At 47.8% G+C, this 19,580-nt stretch overlaps 1 protein-coding gene across 4 annotated transcripts in view; it reads left to right on the forward strand.

Moving 5' to 3' along the window:
* Positions 1-19,580, forward strand: part of LOC130369901 (ubiquitin carboxyl-terminal hydrolase 22) — a 31,547-nt gene that overhangs the window by 6,269 nt on the left and 5,698 nt on the right. For 2 of the 4 annotated variants that reach the window (XM_056575515.1, XM_056575532.1), the window contains 7 exons: positions 9,268-9,400; positions 11,572-11,685; positions 12,725-12,826; positions 13,597-13,763; positions 15,299-15,458; positions 17,101-17,206; positions 18,265-18,423. In XM_056575515.1, the coding sequence (XP_056431490.1) occupies positions 9,268-9,400; positions 11,572-11,685; positions 12,725-12,826; positions 13,597-13,763; positions 15,299-15,458; positions 17,101-17,206; positions 18,265-18,423 (941 nt within the window). Of the gene's footprint in view, positions 1-9,267; positions 9,401-11,571; positions 11,686-12,721; positions 12,827-13,596; positions 13,764-15,298; positions 15,459-17,100; positions 17,207-18,264; positions 18,424-19,580 lie in introns of all 4 variants that reach the window. The other 2 variants (XM_056575507.1, XM_056575523.1) reach the window with 1 other exon arrangement.

Genomic DNA, 19,580 nt, shown 5'->3' on the forward strand with positions numbered 1-19,580 from the left:
ACGACTGTAGCTCGGCTGGCTGGCGTCATTGGGAGGAGTTTAGAAAGTGTAGATAGTAAAACTCTTGTAAAAGAGGTACAGGGTTGCCAAGTCGTTTTATTGTGCAATATATAATTTATAGGATGTGGCTTTATTGATAACATTACTATCACTATTGATCAGCATTTTCTACTGACATGTCCGGGTTATTTTAAGCTGCAAACTAGTTGATGTCAACAGCATGTATACGATTTTAGCTGTTTTTAGTTTATGCTGTTTTGGTCCTTTTTTGCCATTTAATGCCATCGAAAAAACCTGTATCTAATCATTTGCTTATCCTAACCAAAGTCTTCGTTGATAGTATTGCTTCCAGGATATCCTGGCTCAGAAACACTTAATCAAATAATTATTTCACTGTTATGTCTATAGAATAGATGTAATTTACCCCGATGTTGCCAGCTGTTTAGGGCTGCTTAAAGTTGCAGTTCAATTTAAATATTTGGTTCATGAATCGTTTAATAAAAAATAGTTGACTTTTTCTTGGCTGCCTGCTACTAGTTGGATTAAAAAAAGCACATCTAAGCATTCACTTTGGAATGTATCTTCTGACAACATTTATTATTATATATTTAACATTTTGTAGACCAAATGATTGTCGGAATCTAACGATTAACCGAATAATGAGAATAACCATAAATTGCAGCCCTTGTTTCCATTTCATTGCAACTTCATTATATGCCTTATGCCGTTCAGCCGAAGCTTTTATCCAAAGCCCATTCCGTAAATAGCTTTCTTTTCTCTATCAGAATGCTTGGAATTTGGGGTAAGCGCAACCTTAGCTAATTGTTTATGAGTGAAGTTTTTATAATTGCAGCGATAAGTGTCCCATTTTGTAGTCATTGACTGGATAGGAATCCAATTCTCCCGTTGTTCTCCTGCCCCACCCACCCCTTGACTTCCCTTTCATCCCTCAGTGCATCACAGTTCAGAAGGATGTGTGGTGTCAGACAATGGTTTCTGGCCAACGTCCAGACTCCAGACCCATTTCTCCCAGCCCGTCCTTTCACTCCCATGCCCTGTCTGCTGTCTGTCTGTCAGCAGGGCTGCGGCAGGGTGACTCAGGACAAACAAGGGGCTCTGTGGGTCTACTGAATGAACAAAGACTTACAAATATATGGTTTATTATAACATAAACTATTGTTTTTCAATTCGTTCATGTGCCTGAATGCATTATTCTTAAGATTCTGAGTTTGGGTCATGTGATGCACCTAACACGCCTGCGCTTTCTATTCTCGGCCCTGTATTTACGTTGCTCTGGGCTATAATGAGCGCCGGGTACCCAACGGCTTGTCATGTTGATGCAGGGCGACGCCGTAACGTACATGACAGTTTTCTGATTGCACCAGCCACACAGGATGAATCTTTCCTTCCGCAAAGCTTTGCCTCGCTCAATATCGTTTTCTATTCAAAGCGGGGAGACTATAAATGGAGAGAGGCGTTGCTTCATAACAGCAACGCCTCTATCCGCTATGCCTTTATCCAAGCAACAGTGCATGCACGCCTCTGCCAACCAGGTGCATCACCGGCCGGCAGTCAAGTTTAAAATAATGAGCGTTTAGACGGGAGTATGGTGTTTGTGACAGAGGAGGTAAATTGTATGTTGATTGATAATGGGGTCGTTTGAAATTGCACCTCAATGCTGGCAACCGAGGGGAGACTCATGAAAAATGCATGGACAAGGCTCAGAAGAAAGCTACTCCACGTCTCTCCTCTTGGCATGCTGGGGTGAGGGTGGGGGCTGGGTGGGTATCGCTTTTATCTATCGCCTGTCTGGGCGGGGCGCTGGTGTAAAAGCTTTGTATTTGGGTTTCTGCTTGACGTTATCCTGAGGCCTGTATGCAGTATCTTGCTATAAGGGCTCACTCACGGCCATATATTGGTTATATCGGCTTAGATGTCCCTGAATCCGATCAATACCAGAAAAAAATTCTTTATAAATTGCACTGCATTAATGAGTATTGCAATACAATGGTATAAATCACTTGACGATTGAATATTCATTATATTACACACTTCTCCATAATCGCAATTATTAAATCAGTGTTTTTATATAATGAATATAAAATTCATCCAGTTAGTTGCGGCAAGCCCTTTATTAAATTCAATCCTAAAACATGTATCCAATTCCTGGAAGCAGGCCTTCCCCCTTCCCCCTGGCCATCTTCTGAAGCCGGGGACACTCTCCAATGAACTGCAGTCCAACCCTCCCCGCTTGCCGTAGCTTAACCGTTATCTACTGCCCTATTCCTTCACTAGAGGTGGGACCTTTAGTCGTACTTGTCCTCAGGGCTCTGAGGATCACAGCTGAAATGCATTCTGGTCACGGCCCCTGTCAGGGCGCCAACACATTGTAGTCCCGGTCCCTCCTCTAAAGTTGCCATCTGGCTAATGAGCTGTCAATCACTCTCTAGGGGTATCCGCTGGCATGAAGCTTGGAGTCGTTCCATCCCTCCCCGTGTGGACGCTGTTGTCGAGGCCTGTATGGGGGTCACCGTCCCCCTTTAAGGGGAAAAGGACAAAAGTATACTTGGAGGATTAATTACAATCTCTATGCATGGGTGTAATGGCTTTTAAAGGGGTGCTTTGGTGCATTAACAGCCACCCTGTGCAATTGACTCTATCCATAGGTAAGGTTTATGGATTTGCCTGGAGGTCATTTGTTCCTCTATGCTCCTATTGGTGCCATGGGATGAATACAAAGGGAACTGTCATCTGATCTGATTGACTAGGATATTTCGATCTGAGGAGGCATCTCAAATAGCCCTACACTAGGGGCAGAGTCATATAGAGACGTGTGTGTGTGTGTGTAATCTATCTTTGTTTGTTTGTTCAGCCGTAGGGTTTGGTTGTCGGCATCTGGTGACTCTGAGACTTGACAAATGATTCTGCAGCCTTTTGTTGGGCTAGGGGACGACTGTTTACCATCTGCCCTCACAGATGAACACTCGCTCCGACTGCCCCATGGCCCCATGTCTTAAGCATTTATCAGCCTTTTACTTATTTGTTTGTTTCAGAATTCTCGTCCTATTTGCAGTCCACAGACCTTTAATTCCACCCTTGGTTGTATTTTTTATTTTATTTTGTTCTTGTGGTTTACGTTCCTACCAGTACCTCCAGTGAAAGAAGCTCCATTTGTTTGCCTGGGTTGTGTTCACGTCTCAGGCTGATTATATAGGGGGTAAGCCATGGTCATAGGTTATCCTTTTGTTATTTGAAAGCTAAGAACGGGTGCAGCAGTAGTATTTCTTCCAATACTATGCAATTAAGCAACAAATATTCGAGTCGGTAGCCTTCCTTGCTGCTCTCCCTTGATCCTTTTGATCTCTGCAAATCAAAAGGAAGCCCATCTCTCCTCCTATCATGAAAGGAAATTCCCTCTTGGAAATGCACACAAGACATCAGTGCACTTGAAAGTCAATGCGACTGCCTTGCTACGGGGTGACACAAGCCTAGGCACCGCAGTCCAGAGTTATGCATCAGAGGCAGGCACCCATTTGAACACAGCATTAGATACTCCTCAGATTCTCCGCTCTGAGCCATTTCATGGTGGTTTTAGGGTTTGCATGATAACGTATAAACTTCCGGTGCAGTTTGGGTTTCCCACCGAATTCTTTAATGGACCATCTGGGGGGAATAACGTGTGCTTTTAATTACATCAATAATCTGTTCACACTGTGCTGCGATTGCGGTCCCACACACCATTTGAAATCCAATCACAATCCAATGGTTGGATCACCGATGTGAACAAGATAGTTAGCAAGCCTCAGAATGACTCCTAGGAACTGCGCTAAAAGTGGCAGTTCCCCAGGCTCCTACACCTACTTGTGTGATGAGTTTGTCCTGGTTAATATCGTGATGATGGCCACGATATCGGCCACCACAAAAGGCACTTTTACTTCACTATACGCTCACACCTCAAGAGGTAAAGCGCGGCAATATTTGGATCCGCTAATAATCGTCTTGCGGACTTGTATTGAAATTTTTAATTCCATTCATTAAATGTTTGTAAAATAACGTCCATGCGTTATCTGAAAAAACTGTACTCCTCACTCTGCGCTCAGTTATGAGCGATCTTGGGATGTTGTAATGCTGACAACTTTAACTTTACTCGTAGGAGTAGGAGGACCGATTTCTTCCTGAGAGGGCTGATGATGCAGATGATACAAATTGCATTGTGACGAGAGTAACAAAACGTTCTTGACCGGGGACGTCTTGATCCCGCCGCTAGTGTGGAGTGGTGTCTTCGGGAAGATGGAAGGAAGTAGGCCTATTGTATGTGTTTGTTTGGCGCCTCAGTGGCGGTAGTCTGGAAGACTAGACCAGGCGCCGTTACCCCCGTGGGGGTCAGCGTGTGCAGCTTAGTTTCTGGACCATCCCTGTCCAGCCCCTTCCTCCAGGCTCGTTCCCATTAAATATAGAAAAGAGGAGTGTAGGTGTACCAGGAGGTCTGCACCCATGAGCATACTCCACACGGCAGATGCTGCCTGACATGTCGAGTATGCAGATTCCCTTTTGTGTATGCGCACGTGTATGGGGCTATGACCCATTATGCAGTTCAGATCTACTGGGTCTCTTGGGCTACCTTCTTATACATGGTGAAACCTCACAGCTCGGTACGTATTTAAGTGATGAAGTGCCTGTAGGAATATGCTCTAAATTTCCCTCGGCATTTCTGTTGCACACAACGTATGGATTTGGATGTGTCCAATGTGACGATTGTGAGAGAGGCTGCTGCTCTGGATGTGCATTTCTTACATGTTTCAGATATTGCTTTGTCAAATTCGGCAGCAAAGAAACAACATAGTTGTTCTCATTGTGGATGTAGTTTTTTCTACTTCTATTCTTCTTGCTCCAGGGAATGTTCACTGACGTATACATGGCTTGCATGAAGTAAGGGATCAGCAATTGCATCTCAGTGCCCAGAACTGACTGGATGCTATCCGATAAATACTAAACATCCATCCCGAGACTTTCTTATTTGACATTTTCACTGCCATTGCGATACTTAAAGGTTCCTGCCTGCTTCTCAGTGTTCGCCGTCGAGGTGGTTGTGAATAGAGATGAGAGAGATGGAGGGGGAGAAATACATTTTATTGCTTATAATGTAGCACGTGTGCGGCTCATCCCTCGGCCAACCGCTGCTTACCGACCGAGGCGGCGCGGTGACTCACAGCCTCCGTACGGAGTGCAGCCCTGCACTCTGATTCCCGATCTCCCCTTTGTTTTGTAGCTGCTGGAGCATGCTCAGCTTGAGCCAGCCCTGCGGTCACAGTCAGCCCCTCAGCCTCAACGCCACTCCCTTACCCTCCCCTCCACACACATCTGCCCTGCCAGAGCCCTAGCATATTACTTTCATATATTACTTTCCCTCCCTCCCTGCCTCCCTCGATATATGAATGCATTAGTCCAAATGCCATGGGATGAGTAATGGAACAAGGTCGGAAAGAACAGCGGATGAGGTTGACTTCCAAGCCATGCTGTCATGCTATATTGTTACTTTGTTAATGTGTAATCGGCAACAAGATCTACGCTGGGCTCCGTCAGAGCGCTGTCATCCCTATCTGCCACACTGAACCGTCGTAGCCAAGCAAGCATGTAATGCTATCTGGTCCTCCCTCCCTAGCAATATCGGAGATCTATAATCCGGCTGGTGGCTTGCTAGACTCCACCACAGTACGTTCTAGATGGAGTCGAGGCCTCTGTTGGCGGCTTTTGCAGCTGGCTACCTGTACCCAACACCTGTTCAGCCGTCTGAGCCAGCAGCTGATTGATAGCTTGACTTAATAGTACATTAACCGCCCCTGGGCTAAGAGACCGGACTGCTGACACCGAAGAAGATGGGACCTGGCGTTTTGTTTCAGAAGTGGCTTGTGGTTGGATTGTCTACCGAGGGACAGGGGCTGTGCGGACCCGGGAGGGTGATGGAGGAGGGAAGGGCGTGGCATTGGCAAGCCCTCCTGTTTTCAAAGTGAGGTCCTGGTGCAATGCAGGAGGAGTCCGACTCAAAGGCATCTCCACTTGAATAATTGAGGAGGCTTGGTGGCGATACAAGTACTGAATTAAGGGATGCAGAGAATAAGGGATTCAGGGCACTACTTAATTCAGTTATATCATAACAATCATGTCTTCATTTGATATGGTTGTGTACTTTTTTTTTTTTTTATTCCCCAGCATATCTTTACTTACGAGAAGTTAACCCTAACCCTAACTGAATTTATTCAATTTAACTCCTGGATAGGTTTTAAAATGTAACCTTCCTTTATTTCGTATTACTCATCCTGCCTTCGGAAGACCAAGACGATATGAATTATGAAAGGAGGTTGTTATTGAACACCTCCTGTTCAACTGCACAGGGCGACGGATGACAACAGAAGAGGGATTTGGTCGTCATGCAAACGACAGGAAGGGTTTTATATTCTTTGCATTCATGACCTTCCTTTCCTATTCATTGTTTCGTGGGTTTCCATTTGCAAGGTTTGTGACCCTGGATATAACCCAGATATGCATCCGAATCTCTTTCAGACATTCGGACACATTCTTTCTTTCTTTCTCTCCCATGACTAGCAATTTTGAATGCAACAAATGTACCTCCTGCACCATCATCCCAGTCCAGTATGCTTCTTCTGAGGCCCAATCTAAATAAAGCTCCCCGTTTGGGGAATGGCCGTCCTGTGTGCTTGTACAGCTCAATGAGACCAGCGCCTATTGTAGGTTCTGTGGACGTTCTCCTTTTGCGTCGACGGTACTGTCCATCAGCCTTTAGCGTCAACCGAAACCCGGCTATCCCTTTTGCGTCTGGATCAGTTGAAGTGTGACACCAATGCGTTTTCATGGTTCTTTGTTTTTCTCTGTGATGTTTACGATGATGTTTCAAGCGGGAAGAAGGCGGCGAGACCGCCTTGCTGAAACTCCTCCGGTTACCCACGCAAACAATGCCCCACAATCGGATCAGGTTGTGCAATTGTCTTCCTAGGCCTCGCCAGCCGGTTCTAGATGGACCGCTCAGCATGAGCTGTTTGATACAATTTACAGGGCTCTCTGTGAGTGGCTGTGTAATGTATGCTCCGGGTGTGTGCGTGTCTGTGTGGTTGTTGTTCCACCTACTGTTGTAACTTGTCTTAGCTACAACGTCAGTGAAAATGGAGACATTTGCTTCACACCTCGCCTCCCTCCTCCCCCCCCCCGATATCTCCCCCCCCCCCCCCCCCCTCCCCCACTGTGTGACTCACCATGACGGGCCCCCTTCAGTTGGAGCTTCCATTGGACATCTCCGTCCTATCTTTTATTTTTTCCCCCTCCACCATCCCCCTCGTCTATTCTCTCCTAGCTCTCGTAGCGACATGCAGATGCCTCCCGTCAGACAAAGACTGCATGCCGTCGTATTCATGGCTCAAGCGATCATGACCCAATCAATTGTCAGGCCGCAAGCAGTGCTAGTGTGCCGCTAACGAAACGTCAGTGTGTGTGAGGTCTACTCACTGCAAGAGTAGTGCTGTGATGGGTTTGAAAGTGGCATCTATGACACATGCGCTGCTCTTGCCCTGTGGCCAGGAGAAGTCCCCTTTGTGTGGGGAAGTCAAGACTGTCCACACAAACGCACTCACTCACTCACTGTTTATGGTTGGACTAAGGCATCTATTACAAGGAACTGACTGCCTCCTTACCGTGTCCATATCCACTGCCTTGACAGCGCCATCTTGGAAGAGCTTCATGCTAATGAAGACTCTAGCACGTTGTCCCCTGTTCGCCACAGCGGATTCGCCAGTTAGTTTGTATCCCGCCCTCCATAGTTGGCCCGCCTGTCTCTGCCTGGACCAAACTGCTCCTCTGTTCATTAGCTGGAGTGGACGCCTGATGTCTTTACAATGGCAGGCGGTCAGAACAGGAGGGATTTGGGAGTGTTCAGCAGAAAAGATTTATTGCATACCCTGTGTGTAGGCATATCTGTGTTTTTTAGGGCCATCAGAATGATGTACACAAAACACCCTCACATGGATACTCTCAGAAGCATACACCAACATATGCATGCACACTGACATTGATACACACACACATACAGCCAGTGCCTTACGTTTCTCTCCACGAGTAGAAGAAAGGCTGCCATAATCCCAGTTCTTCCTTTTGAGAGCACGTCTGTACTCTCTACTGTGTCCTTTACCTTATCTCCCCGCCCCTTCCCTCTTTCTCTGTACTCATCTGGGGAGGGTATAGGCTTTTGTAGATGCAAAATAATCCTTTTAGCTCCACAATCTCCATTACTGAGATGCTTGTACTGCACCGTGGGATCTCATAAGCGCCAACTTGTATATTATGGCTGCCTAAATTTTCTTATTCTCAAACCGCAAATGTCAAAAGTGTAGGAATACCTCTTCATCTCGGCTTTCATTTTCAAAACGAAAGCTAAAATCTGCCAGATTCTTGTACGATTTTTCCATAATCAACTGGGCTGAAGACCAAATGGACCCTAGCACAGCAGAATGGCGGCGGTCTCTTTCAAGAACCACATGAGACTTACAGCTCTGGGGTGGCTCTTGGGTGTTTCTCCACAGTTGGCCAACATGGTGTCCATTTCAGGGATTCTGAAATGTTTCCAAACTGCAGTCATGTTTTGCGTATGTAATGGATGCCCCTGCGCAGCGTGGGGTGATGTTTGAACGTGTCATCGATAGCCGCTGCAGGAGTACGACACAGTGTAACGTGTTCAACCATATTAGTCTGCATTTAGGCACGCATTGTTCTTCGTCTTTTGGATGTCCCAACATTTGTGGCAGACATTCTCAGTTTTGGGAACACTGAAAAAAATAAAGAATGGAGTGGCAATTACGACACTCAAAATATCAAACTTCACTGCCAGCACGCTTTGGTCTCTTGCAAATGAGACATCACAATTTACTTCTGCAGTCACCATAGTCTGTGTGTGTGTGTGTGTGTGTGTGTGTGTGTGTGTGTGTGTGTGTGTGTGGACTTTAAATAATTACATTGAAAGTAGAAATATGTGCTGGCTGTCCAAGCAAATTAGGCTCCTCGATTGCTTTTGATTATCCTTGCCTGTGAGTCACATAATTGTATGCAGATTTAAATTCAGAACTGCAGCCATTAACACTATTCTTCCCACTTATGTCGTTCCGCCATTCAAATTGCTGGAGATTTGACTGTTGTAATACAAAGTTGTTCCCATACTGACCATTTCCTTTGTCCCCCTCTTTTTGTCCATCATCCTACCCACAGGCCAAGTCGTGCATCTGTCACATCTGTGGGGCCCACCTGAACCGACTCCACTCCTGTCTCTACTGCGTATTCTTCGGCTGCTTCAGCAAGAAACACATCCACGATCACGCCAAAAACAAGCGACACAACCTGGGTAAGTCTGACCTCCCCCCAGCTCCATGGATGAGTTCTGCTGGTTCTGGATCAAATGCTTCCCCTCCATTCCTAGTACCTGCCCCTGTTTAGATTGCATGCTTTGTGAAAGCTAAATGAGCGATTGTAAATTAAATTGACTTGCGGGTCTTTATGGGCATCTCGATCACACGTGGGACGTTGTTGCCAGGTTGCTCATCGGCCATTCAGAGGTCAGTGTAATGACACGATTAGCAAGTTTACCGCTTCAAAACCCTTGTGCTCTGAAGGTATTCTATTGTTTACTCGGGTCAGATCAGTATTCAGCAACACATTTGCAATAGCTAATCGTCCCCAGGCAGGACTTCATCGTTCTCCGCTGTACAAACAAAAGGTTAAAAATCTTTAATCTTTAACCGCAATTGCAAACGCCACCATGTGTTCCCTTTGTTTTATTCCCCTATTGAGCATACCTATAAACCTGTCTATTGTTACGCCTGCATCATCTGTACTAACACTTAAAAAAACCTCAGTGCCTGTTTGACAAGCTCAGACGTTGAGTGTATCCATAGAAACCATGCAGGGGTTTCTGTCGATCGGCTGATTGCTGCAGCCCTAGACAGCTTGGTTTCAGGTTAAATCTTCCCCCAGATGTGCTGGCTTTACAGCTCGAAGCGTACATTCACACTTTTGGACGTTGCATTGAGAATCTTTGGGCTTGACTGATTTTGGCCCTTGTGTTAAAGTCAAAACAATCCACTCAGTCATTTCTGTCTCAGTGTTAATTATGTCTACTTCAGTCGCATTGTTCATAACGTAATTACGACCGGTTAAACTGCATCACTGCCACACCATCCACCTATCCCCCCACCTGCACTTCTGTCAGCAACCCCAGACCCCAGGGGGTCGAAACATCGCAATGAGCGCCGACCTTACCTGGCTGAACCCTTCGACCATCGTGCATTGCTAGTCTTTGAGGTGGTTAGGCCAGTCCAACACAGGCTTAAGCCCCTCGTTGCTCCCTGCCGCAGCTGTCTGGCAGGTTAGACGTTAGGTAATGCACAGCCATACGAGGACAAACTCAGCCCGGCTCTAGCGTTGAGTGCATGATTCATGTAGGGTTGATAAGATCTGAGTAGGAAGTAGACCAGCGAGAAAGGAATACAGAGGCGGTAGCAGGGGTCAGGTAATGCCTATTGTCCTGGGCGGGAGGGATAGTAACAGAGTCCCTTGGTTTTGCTTGCTCTGTGTTCGAATCAGTCAATGTGGGTACACTTTATAATTCCCTTTGTCTCAACATGCACACATCTTGTGGTTAATCCCCCCTCCCCCCCCCCCCGCCCGAACACACGCCCTCATGCACACACACAAACGCAGGGATTCACAATGGTAATTAGCTTTGAGCTTTGCACAGAGGCCTCACAGGCATTAGTACTCTGTTCCCGTGCACGTCTAATCAAATGAATCCCGGCTCCGCACCGCGAGCATCCTCACCTCGGTGCTCGTGTGTCTCATCTCTTCCCTTTCGTTCCCTCCCTCCAGCAGACGTCCTCTCTGCAGTGAAGCGGGCCACGTTTATGGAACGGTGCAGCTGGCTAGTGCAGGAATTAAAGAAGGCCCAAGTGAAATTGAACGCTCGCGCACTCTACATGCTCCTTGCGCATCAATGCCGTTATGACCGAAGACGAGACCGAATGAACACCGTTAATGTGCGTTGTAGGCTAGCAAGCACTCTGCTGTAGGATTTGATATTTGCCAGCATGCGTCACGACACAGCTGAAATGAGCGTGGCGGCCAAACGTTCCCCTCTTCCTAATTGAACCGTTGTCCATGACCCCTTTTTGATTGACTCCATGTGCACAGTGGCGGTAGAGGTACAACGGAAGTGCTGTAAATAGGTTGTCACGGCAACAGATCCCTTGCATTGTTGCCGTGGTCTTTGAGAATGAAAAGGGATGGTTGTTGGAAGGCACAGGTGGGGGTGGATGACAAACACACACACACACCCTACCTCCCCTGCATTGCCCGTGGCCGTTCTGAAGGCCCATGATCAATAGACGTGAATGAGGAATAGAGAGACGAGGAGGAGCTTGCCTTGAGGCCAGCACTGTTGGGATGGTAAGCGAAGCCCTGAGGGGTGTTGTTTAATAAAATCTATTTCTAATTATTGTGCTTTCTCTCTTTTTCCACCAGCTGTAGACTTATTATATGGTGGAATATATTGTTTTGTGTGTCAAGACTACATATACGACAAAGAAATGGAGCAGATTGCCAAAGAAGAACAGAGAAAAGCCTGGAAATTGCAAGGTATGTCGCTTTTTGTTTCCACCCTCATGTCGGTAACTACGCCATAATCGACGCCACAGCGCAACACCGCTGATCACAACACCCTCGACACATGGTGTCAAGTGACGGCACGGCTTGATCAATCCATAAGGATCTGCATTCTTATGACTAATTTCCCTGGCATTTAATGGTCTGAAAAGAATTGACCTAGAAATCAGGTTGTCGGGTTGTGAAATCAAGAAATTGTGGCACATTCAAACTTGACAAAGAAAGAAGAAAGATATTGCATGGATTATGCCCTGCATGAGTCACTCGAAATCTATAATGATTTATTTTTGGCAACTACATTCCCATGCTGCTGAAATTCAGCTCCATCGCATTTAATGGACATATTACTGTAGCAAATGGTGTTCGTATCGTGCCAGTTCAATTGTTACATGCCAATTTATTTACCCACTGTCGTACACATCAAAATACTTTTGTTGTCTCCCTGCTTTCACCCGATTTCCCCTTTTTACTTCTGTAGGTTCTGTTAAACCTTTTATTTTGAGTACTTAATACGTAATCATACCTGATTTTAAAATGGGCACTGAAGTAACAAGAATTACAAGTAATACCATATTTTCAGTTGGCCTTTTACCTGCTTTCAGTCCACAAAGGTTAACAGATCGATCCTTGGACTATTATGTTTGCAAAAAATAGAGTCCACTTGACAGTTTGTGTTGGCAGAAGGTAAACAGAACACAGTTGGTCAACTCATGCCACCACTCACTGTATCGACGTATACATGGTCCTGCGTGAAACCGTTCTATCTGGGGCGCTTTACAAAAAAATGTGTTACTAACCTTACCTTAGTAGGCCTAACATGCTTGTTTTGTAAAGATTATTAGTGGTAATTATTTTAAATATGCAAAACTATTTGATAAATAGTTGTCTAGCCAATGAAGCTACATTACTCGACTCGTCTAACACGGATAATCAGTCTGACGAATCAGTCTGACGAATCAGTCGTGCACATCCATCTATGGTGGATTCATGTTTTCCTTTCCCGTGTCAGCAGGTATCGGGGAGAAATACACAACATGGGAGCCCACCAAGCGGGAGCTAGAATTACTACGACACAATCCAAAGCGGAGGAAAATCACTACAAACTGCACCATAGGTGGGAGACAGACGAGTGTTCTCCAGACGTGTGTGTGCGTGTGTCACGGTGTCTCAAATCTATCTGGGCTCGGTCACGCATTGAAGTATCACTTAAGGTCATTCAGTCAAGTGTCCTTTAAGGTCAGCCAAAAGCGAGCAGCCACACTGGGGTGCTTAACATCAAATTCCTCTCTGACAGATCTGTGCCACCGTGGGTCTATCATTCTCTACGTGTTGCTCGCAGTGCTAGACGCTCTCTCTTGCTCGCACTATTCCTCTTTATTTATTTAGGGCCTTTTCTCATATTTATGTTCCTTCCCGTTTTTGTTCTGCAGTTCCATGCTTTTGTAGTTCACCGGTCTTCCAGAACAGAGAATCCGATTGCATCACACATTTTGAGCTTAGAGTCTCTGATCTTTGTCTATTTGTGAGAATTTTCTCCAGAATGTAGATGTCAATATACGGATGCTTCTTACAAGCGCCATGAGACCAGACATTCTTGGCCTGGGTGAACTCGGGGTAAATGAAACCTGAAGCCCTTGTGTTCATGCCATCCTCTACCAATTGGGCTACATATGTATAATCATGAAATTGAATTCATTTATGATGACTCATTATTAATTGGACACAAGTTAAGGCAGGATTGATGGGACAAGGGTTAAACCACATATATCCAGTGTACCAGGTGCCTTGTCTTCCCTTAAGCTTGACGGCTGTTTGATTTACCAGCTACTGTCCGATATGATGATGATGATGCATCTAAACCACCCTCTTTGGCTTTTCTTGCAGGTTTACGAGGGTTAATAAACTTGGGCAACACGTGTTTCATGAACTGCATTGTTCAGGCACTCACGCACACACCGCTGCTACGGGACTTCTTCCTCTCGGACAGACACAAATGCGAGATGCAATCAAACTCCTGTCTGGTCTGTGAAATGTCCCAGCTCTTTCAAGAGGTAAGTGTGACTAAATGTGTATATATATATAGATAGATAGATAGATATACATGCACTCGTATTAGTGTCCTGTGTTGGTGGAACATCAACTTTGGGTATTACACAAGGACCGCTGCTGCCTATTTATCCGTTCCCACGCTGCTTTGCATCTATCCTCTCCGCCTTCAAGGCACCCACGTGTTTCAGTGTGACATGCATCTGTGTGGGCCTACAGATGGTGCATTGTGCCAAACATGGTGTGTGAGAAAACACCAGTGATATCTGAAGTTGCCGTACGCCAGCCCACACCCCTCAGACAAAGTTCTGTTCCTTTCACGCACAGAGTAGGAAAGCGACCGTGTAGGGCATGAACTGTGGCCTCTGAGTAGGCTGTGGCTGCTATTCAAGAACGGTACGCACGCACGGTGACTGTCGCTTACGCCAAGGCAGTCTTATGAAGGTTGCCCATGGTTCTACGCTTTCCTCTGCAGCACAGGCACACATAAACACGCCCTCTTGCACAACTTTTTGACATCGCAGAGAAGGAAGTTTTGTTCTGCTTTCATCAAGCCCTCATTCCTCCCTGTTTGTTCCTCTCTGTACACTGTCGCTGCCATGTCAGCTCACTTCAAACTGCCGCGAGGAACAAACTACCTTCAGCTCAGTCTGCACGGACGTTTCTTTTTCTTCTCTTCCCTCTGCACGGCTCACTCAGACTTCTCAGGGAATTGGGGAGATTAAAAGGCAGTCTTGAGTCGGTGTTCACAGTATTTCTGCCCGTACTACCAGAGAAATGAAAGGCACAGTCTGAAATGAACGGGCTGTGGTGGTGGTGGTGGTGGAGCTTGGCGGCAGCACCCAGGCTGCCCTTCATCTCTGCTCGGCTGCGCTCCCGTCATCTCAGCGCCACCCCCGGTCTGTCTCTGCCCCGCCCCTCCAACCCCCCCGCCCCTCAAACCCCCCCGCCCCCACCCAGTGAATCCTCTGTTGCTTCGCCCTAGTCCCGTTCTCGCCTTGTTTAAACAGCCGGTTTTATCTATGAATATGACATCCGTGAGGGTCTGACACTGCTTTAGTCTGGCTTTAATCTACCGAGATGGGCGGCAGACCGGGGAAATTCAGGCATCAAAATAAATATTTGTCGTTGCTGCTGCTGCTGCTCACTCTGCAATTTCATGCAAAATACGGAGATACTAAGGAGCAAACAGGGACAAGGTACCCTGCTCTTGGAATAGCGCCTAGGTAGTAACTGTCTGTATTTTACATATTTTAAATGTTTGCCCTCTGAATCCAGAAAAAACACCACGTCTTAAAGCCTATATGTGTCCTAAATTGATCCTTCTGATTGATAACCAAGTGCTGTTAAGTAATCAACAAACATCTATTGGATCATTTCTGGAAACTCACTGAATAATGATCAATATCACCTGAGCAGACTTCTAAAACAAGTGGCTCTGCGCTAAATGTCAGGTACTTGGTAAGCGACACCGCAAGCCGTTAAGGAGTCCTCGATTCAGCTGAACGATTGTCATCCGATGTGTTGGTGTGTCTGCCAGTTCTACTCCGGCCACCGGTCGCCCCACATTCCCTTCCGGCTGCTGCACCTGGTGTGGACCCATGCCAAACACCTGGCCGGCTATGAGCAGCAGGACGCACACGAGTTCCTCATCGCCGCGCTGGACGTGCTGCACCGGCACTGCAAGGGGGACACCACGCGTAAGACGCACGCAAGCACGCTACCTACCCACGCACACACCTACCCATTCCCCCGCGCCGACCCGCACGCACGCACAAACGCACGCAAACGCACACCCACGCCGACCCACGCTAGCGCGCACACACACGAGCAAGCATACACGCAAGCACACGCAGGCTAGCAAGCACACACGCAGGTGTCCTTTTACACCCCGCCCCCTAGTTTTTAGTTCCCCTCCCTATTGTTTAAATGAGCTGGTTAATGTTAACCCCGACCCACGCTAGCGCACACACACGAGCAAGCATACACGCAAGCACACGCAGGCTAGCAAGCACACACGCAGGTGTCCTTTTACACCCCGCCCCCTAGTTTTTAGTTCCCCTCCCTATTGTTTAAATGAGCTGGTTAATGTTAACCCCTAGCAGTGTTTCCCACAGAAATTTTGGAGACTATGGGGGGGGGGGGGATGGGGGCTGGTATGGGGCGATTGTTGATTGTTGACGGGGTACGGGGGGTATGGAGCGATTGTTGACCGGGGAGGGGGGGGGGGGGGGGGGTATGGAGCGATTGTTGACGGGGGGGGGTATGGAGCGATTGTTGACGGGGGGGGGGGGGGGGTATGGAGCGATTGTTGACGGGGGGGGGGGGGGTATGTCTTCAAACTTCGCCTGAGCAAAAAAAAAAAAAAAAAAAAATTTTTTTTTTTTTTTTTAATAATAATAATAATTCATGTGCACGCAGAGACTATGGCGGCCGAAATTAGACTATGGCGGGCCGCCATAGTCTCGTCAATGTGTGGGAAACACTGCCCCTAGCTAACCCCCGGTTTGGCAGGAGAACTACCCCTGAAGATTTTCAGCACTGTCAGAAAACCCTGACTCACTGAGTTCTATAAGAGGGTGTGCGCGGGCCGTGGTCAAAACCAACGTCACACTCGCATGAGCTGGGATGCGCATCCAATCGATACTAGCGCTCTGCGAAAACATTTTTAGCTGTAAGTGGCAGATACTCCCCCGTAACAACTTTGTACAGTGGAGTCAAAAAGAACACCGACATGTTACCTTGCATGTTACAGAGCGGTAACATCACTAAGTGTTTGTTACAGGACATCACAGCCCTCCGAGGTTTTAGTTTTATTTATACAGTTACCAGATAATATGAGGTCTTGAACGGGGAATCTCATCCGCACTGAAATTAATATTAATACGTCAAACTTATTCACGGATCCACCCCACTGTGTTACGGCTCACGACACCATTAAAAAATGGACCAATCAAAGACGGCGAAGCGAGGGGCGGGAGGGACATGCTGCTCTTCCCTATGCGGACCTATGCCTTTTTTTTGTTTTCTTATTCATCACACTCCTTACCCACAAGTCACTGCTCCCCGCCTCGCTTCAATTCCAAACGTACTGAAGGAGACTGACAATGGTGTGTACCGACGGGGCCGCCGGGAAGTGCAGGGAATCTCAATAGACCCCAGCGCCTGCAGCAACGCGCTGAACGGCGTGGCCTCAGCCGCCACCGCTGCCTGTGGCGAGGACGCACGCCACTAAACGAACAGCCCACTCCATTCCCCCCAGCCACGCGGCAGGGACAAGGCAGTCTTAAGTTGAGTGTGCGTGCAACTTTTTAACCCGACAATGTTTTCTGCTTCCATTAGGAGATGACAACGGAAAGAAGGCCAACAATCCAAACCACTGTAACTGCATCATAGACCAAATCTTCACTGGGGGCCTGCAATCAGACGTCACGTGTCAAGTTTGCACGTAAGGACCATTTGTGTGGGTGTGTGGGGGAGTGTGAGCAAAGATCCCACTGTTTGATAATGGCCGTTGGGTCTGACAAAGCATCAAACCCGTTGCACAACACTGCTCGAGTTGCTTCCAGCTCAGATCTCCTTTTACTCATTTATCCGTCCACAGACTAGATCATATCCCCCTCTCCAGGTGTGCGTTTAATGGACCCTGTTCCGATCAAGACGCCGGCCCTTCCCCCTAGAGGGCTCAGCATGGTCTCTCGTGTCCTCTTTGTCTCCTCGTCCCGCACTGTAGCGGGAGGCCGCTCGAAGGGCAGGGCGTCTAGACACCAACTGACCCGCGGGCCGCCCCCTGGAGCTGACGTGTTCCGTTAACGGCAGAACACCGCCCTGATCCACTCAACAGCATCTAGCGGAGTATACGAGGAGCGGTTCACACCAAGTATATGGATACCATCATATAACATAGGATAGGACCGAACGACACACAGGGAACTGTGGTTCACCTGTGGTGTATCCCTGATGGATAAAAAAGCATGGCCTTCTTTACGTTGGCGGCATACCGCAAGGTGAACGCCCTCCGTCCTCCTCAACCCCTAGCTGTAGAAGCCCCCTACTGGTCCAACGGACGACTACACGGCATGACTCATCTTATCAAGGGTGATGGTGCATTATCGTCTATGGGTCCGTATAGCAAGTGGGAGATGCGTATAGGAGCACGCGCTAATTCTGCAAAGTGAAAGTCTGCCTTTGGAATACGGCATTAGAAATTCCCTATGTGCAGCAGATTCTGTCTGATGCATCGCCATTGAATTGCCAATTGCGCTGGAAGGAGTGTGTGTGTGCACGCACGCACGCACGCGCACACACGGAGAGAAACACAGAGAGGGACACACACACACACACTGCAGCGGCCAATCATCCTTCGATACCCTGGCCACAAAGAGACAAGGGACAGCTGCATGTAGCCAAGACCCTCTGCGCCGTAAACACACAGACACACATGCAGGTGACGTTGATACTAATGCGTACCCCTCCCCTTCCCCCCCCCCCCCCCCCCCAATGCAGTGGCGTTTCCACGACGATAGATCCCTTCTGGGACATCAGCCTGGACCTGCCCGGCTCGTCCACACCTTTCTGGCCCCTGAGCCCGGGAGGCGACGGCAGCGCGGTCAACGGCGAGAGCCACCTGTCAGGATCGACCACACTCACAGACTGCCTACGCAGGTACCTCTCCAGCCTCCTCCTCCTCCTCCACCTCCTCCTCCCCCCCCCCCCCCCCCCCCCCTGGCCGCCCCCTCCTCCCCACAGCCGCTGCTCACTGCCTCGTCTCTACCGGTGCCAGAGGCACCAACCGCGGCGTTCTCTGGCGTTTATGTTCCCCACTGACGGGCGATCACTCACGGACCGCAATTACAGACAGTGTCAGCAGTCGTCAATGTAACTGGCTCTGTTAAGCAAGGGATAATGTCCAGCCAGCCGGTCATTATCGTAAAATACACAGTTGGATCTTACGCTAGAGGAATATAAGGGGGGGAAGTTATTGACACATTCTGTTTCCCAAGCCCCCTGAGTCAATTCCCTTCTGCCTCTCGATTCCTTGTGACTCTTACTGTCATGGTCCTGCATCACCCTCGAATCAGCCTGATTAGACTGCTGCTCCACTGAAGAAATCAATCATTTCAGTCCAAAATTGAACTAGAAAATAATTTTGTTTGATATTTCATTGCTTCCGCTTATAGAAATGGTCCATTAGATTATATGGTTGGAAATAGCCTCCATGGCAACAGTGGGTTAGTCATAGCATCGGTCTGCTATGCAGCAAAGAAAGGCCACTGAATACTGTAATTTACCAATCATAATCGAGTATTCATCAAAGCCATGTAATAAAGTATATTATTTTGGTTAAAATAAAGTCTCACTGCTTGTATAATGATATGGCCTTGACTCCCAAATGTGCTTAAATCAGGCGCCTTCTTTCTCTCTCTCCGCCGTACCTTGATTCAACCAGTCCCAAACCGCCACGGTTGCACACTGAACCGTTCTTGCCATCATGGTTCTGGGCGGGCACCGTTACGCCCCTAGTGTGCCCTGATTGATCCGCCTCAGCCTCAGCTCTTGCCACACCAGGAATCCAGAGACGGAACAGATTTGACTGCTGCTGCTGCGGCTGCTTCTGATAGGATGTGTCAATACATTCCCCCCATAGTCCTATAGCATAGCATCCAACTGTCAGGCTTCAGCGCTCTCAAACCACCCCCCGGGGCACTGCTCTCTCTCTCTCTCTCTTTCGTACCCTCTCGTTCTCCCTCCTTCCCTCTCTCACCCTCTTCCTCCCCCTCCCCTCACTGGGGCTTCTCCCGTTCTGCCTGCACCACAGCCCT

The sequence above is a fragment of the Gadus chalcogrammus genome, chromosome 2 (genome assembly GCF_026213295.1).
Source record: "Gadus chalcogrammus isolate NIFS_2021 chromosome 2, NIFS_Gcha_1.0, whole genome shotgun sequence".
In the NCBI taxonomy this organism is placed as follows: Eukaryota; Metazoa; Chordata; class Actinopteri; order Gadiformes; family Gadidae; genus Gadus; species Gadus chalcogrammus.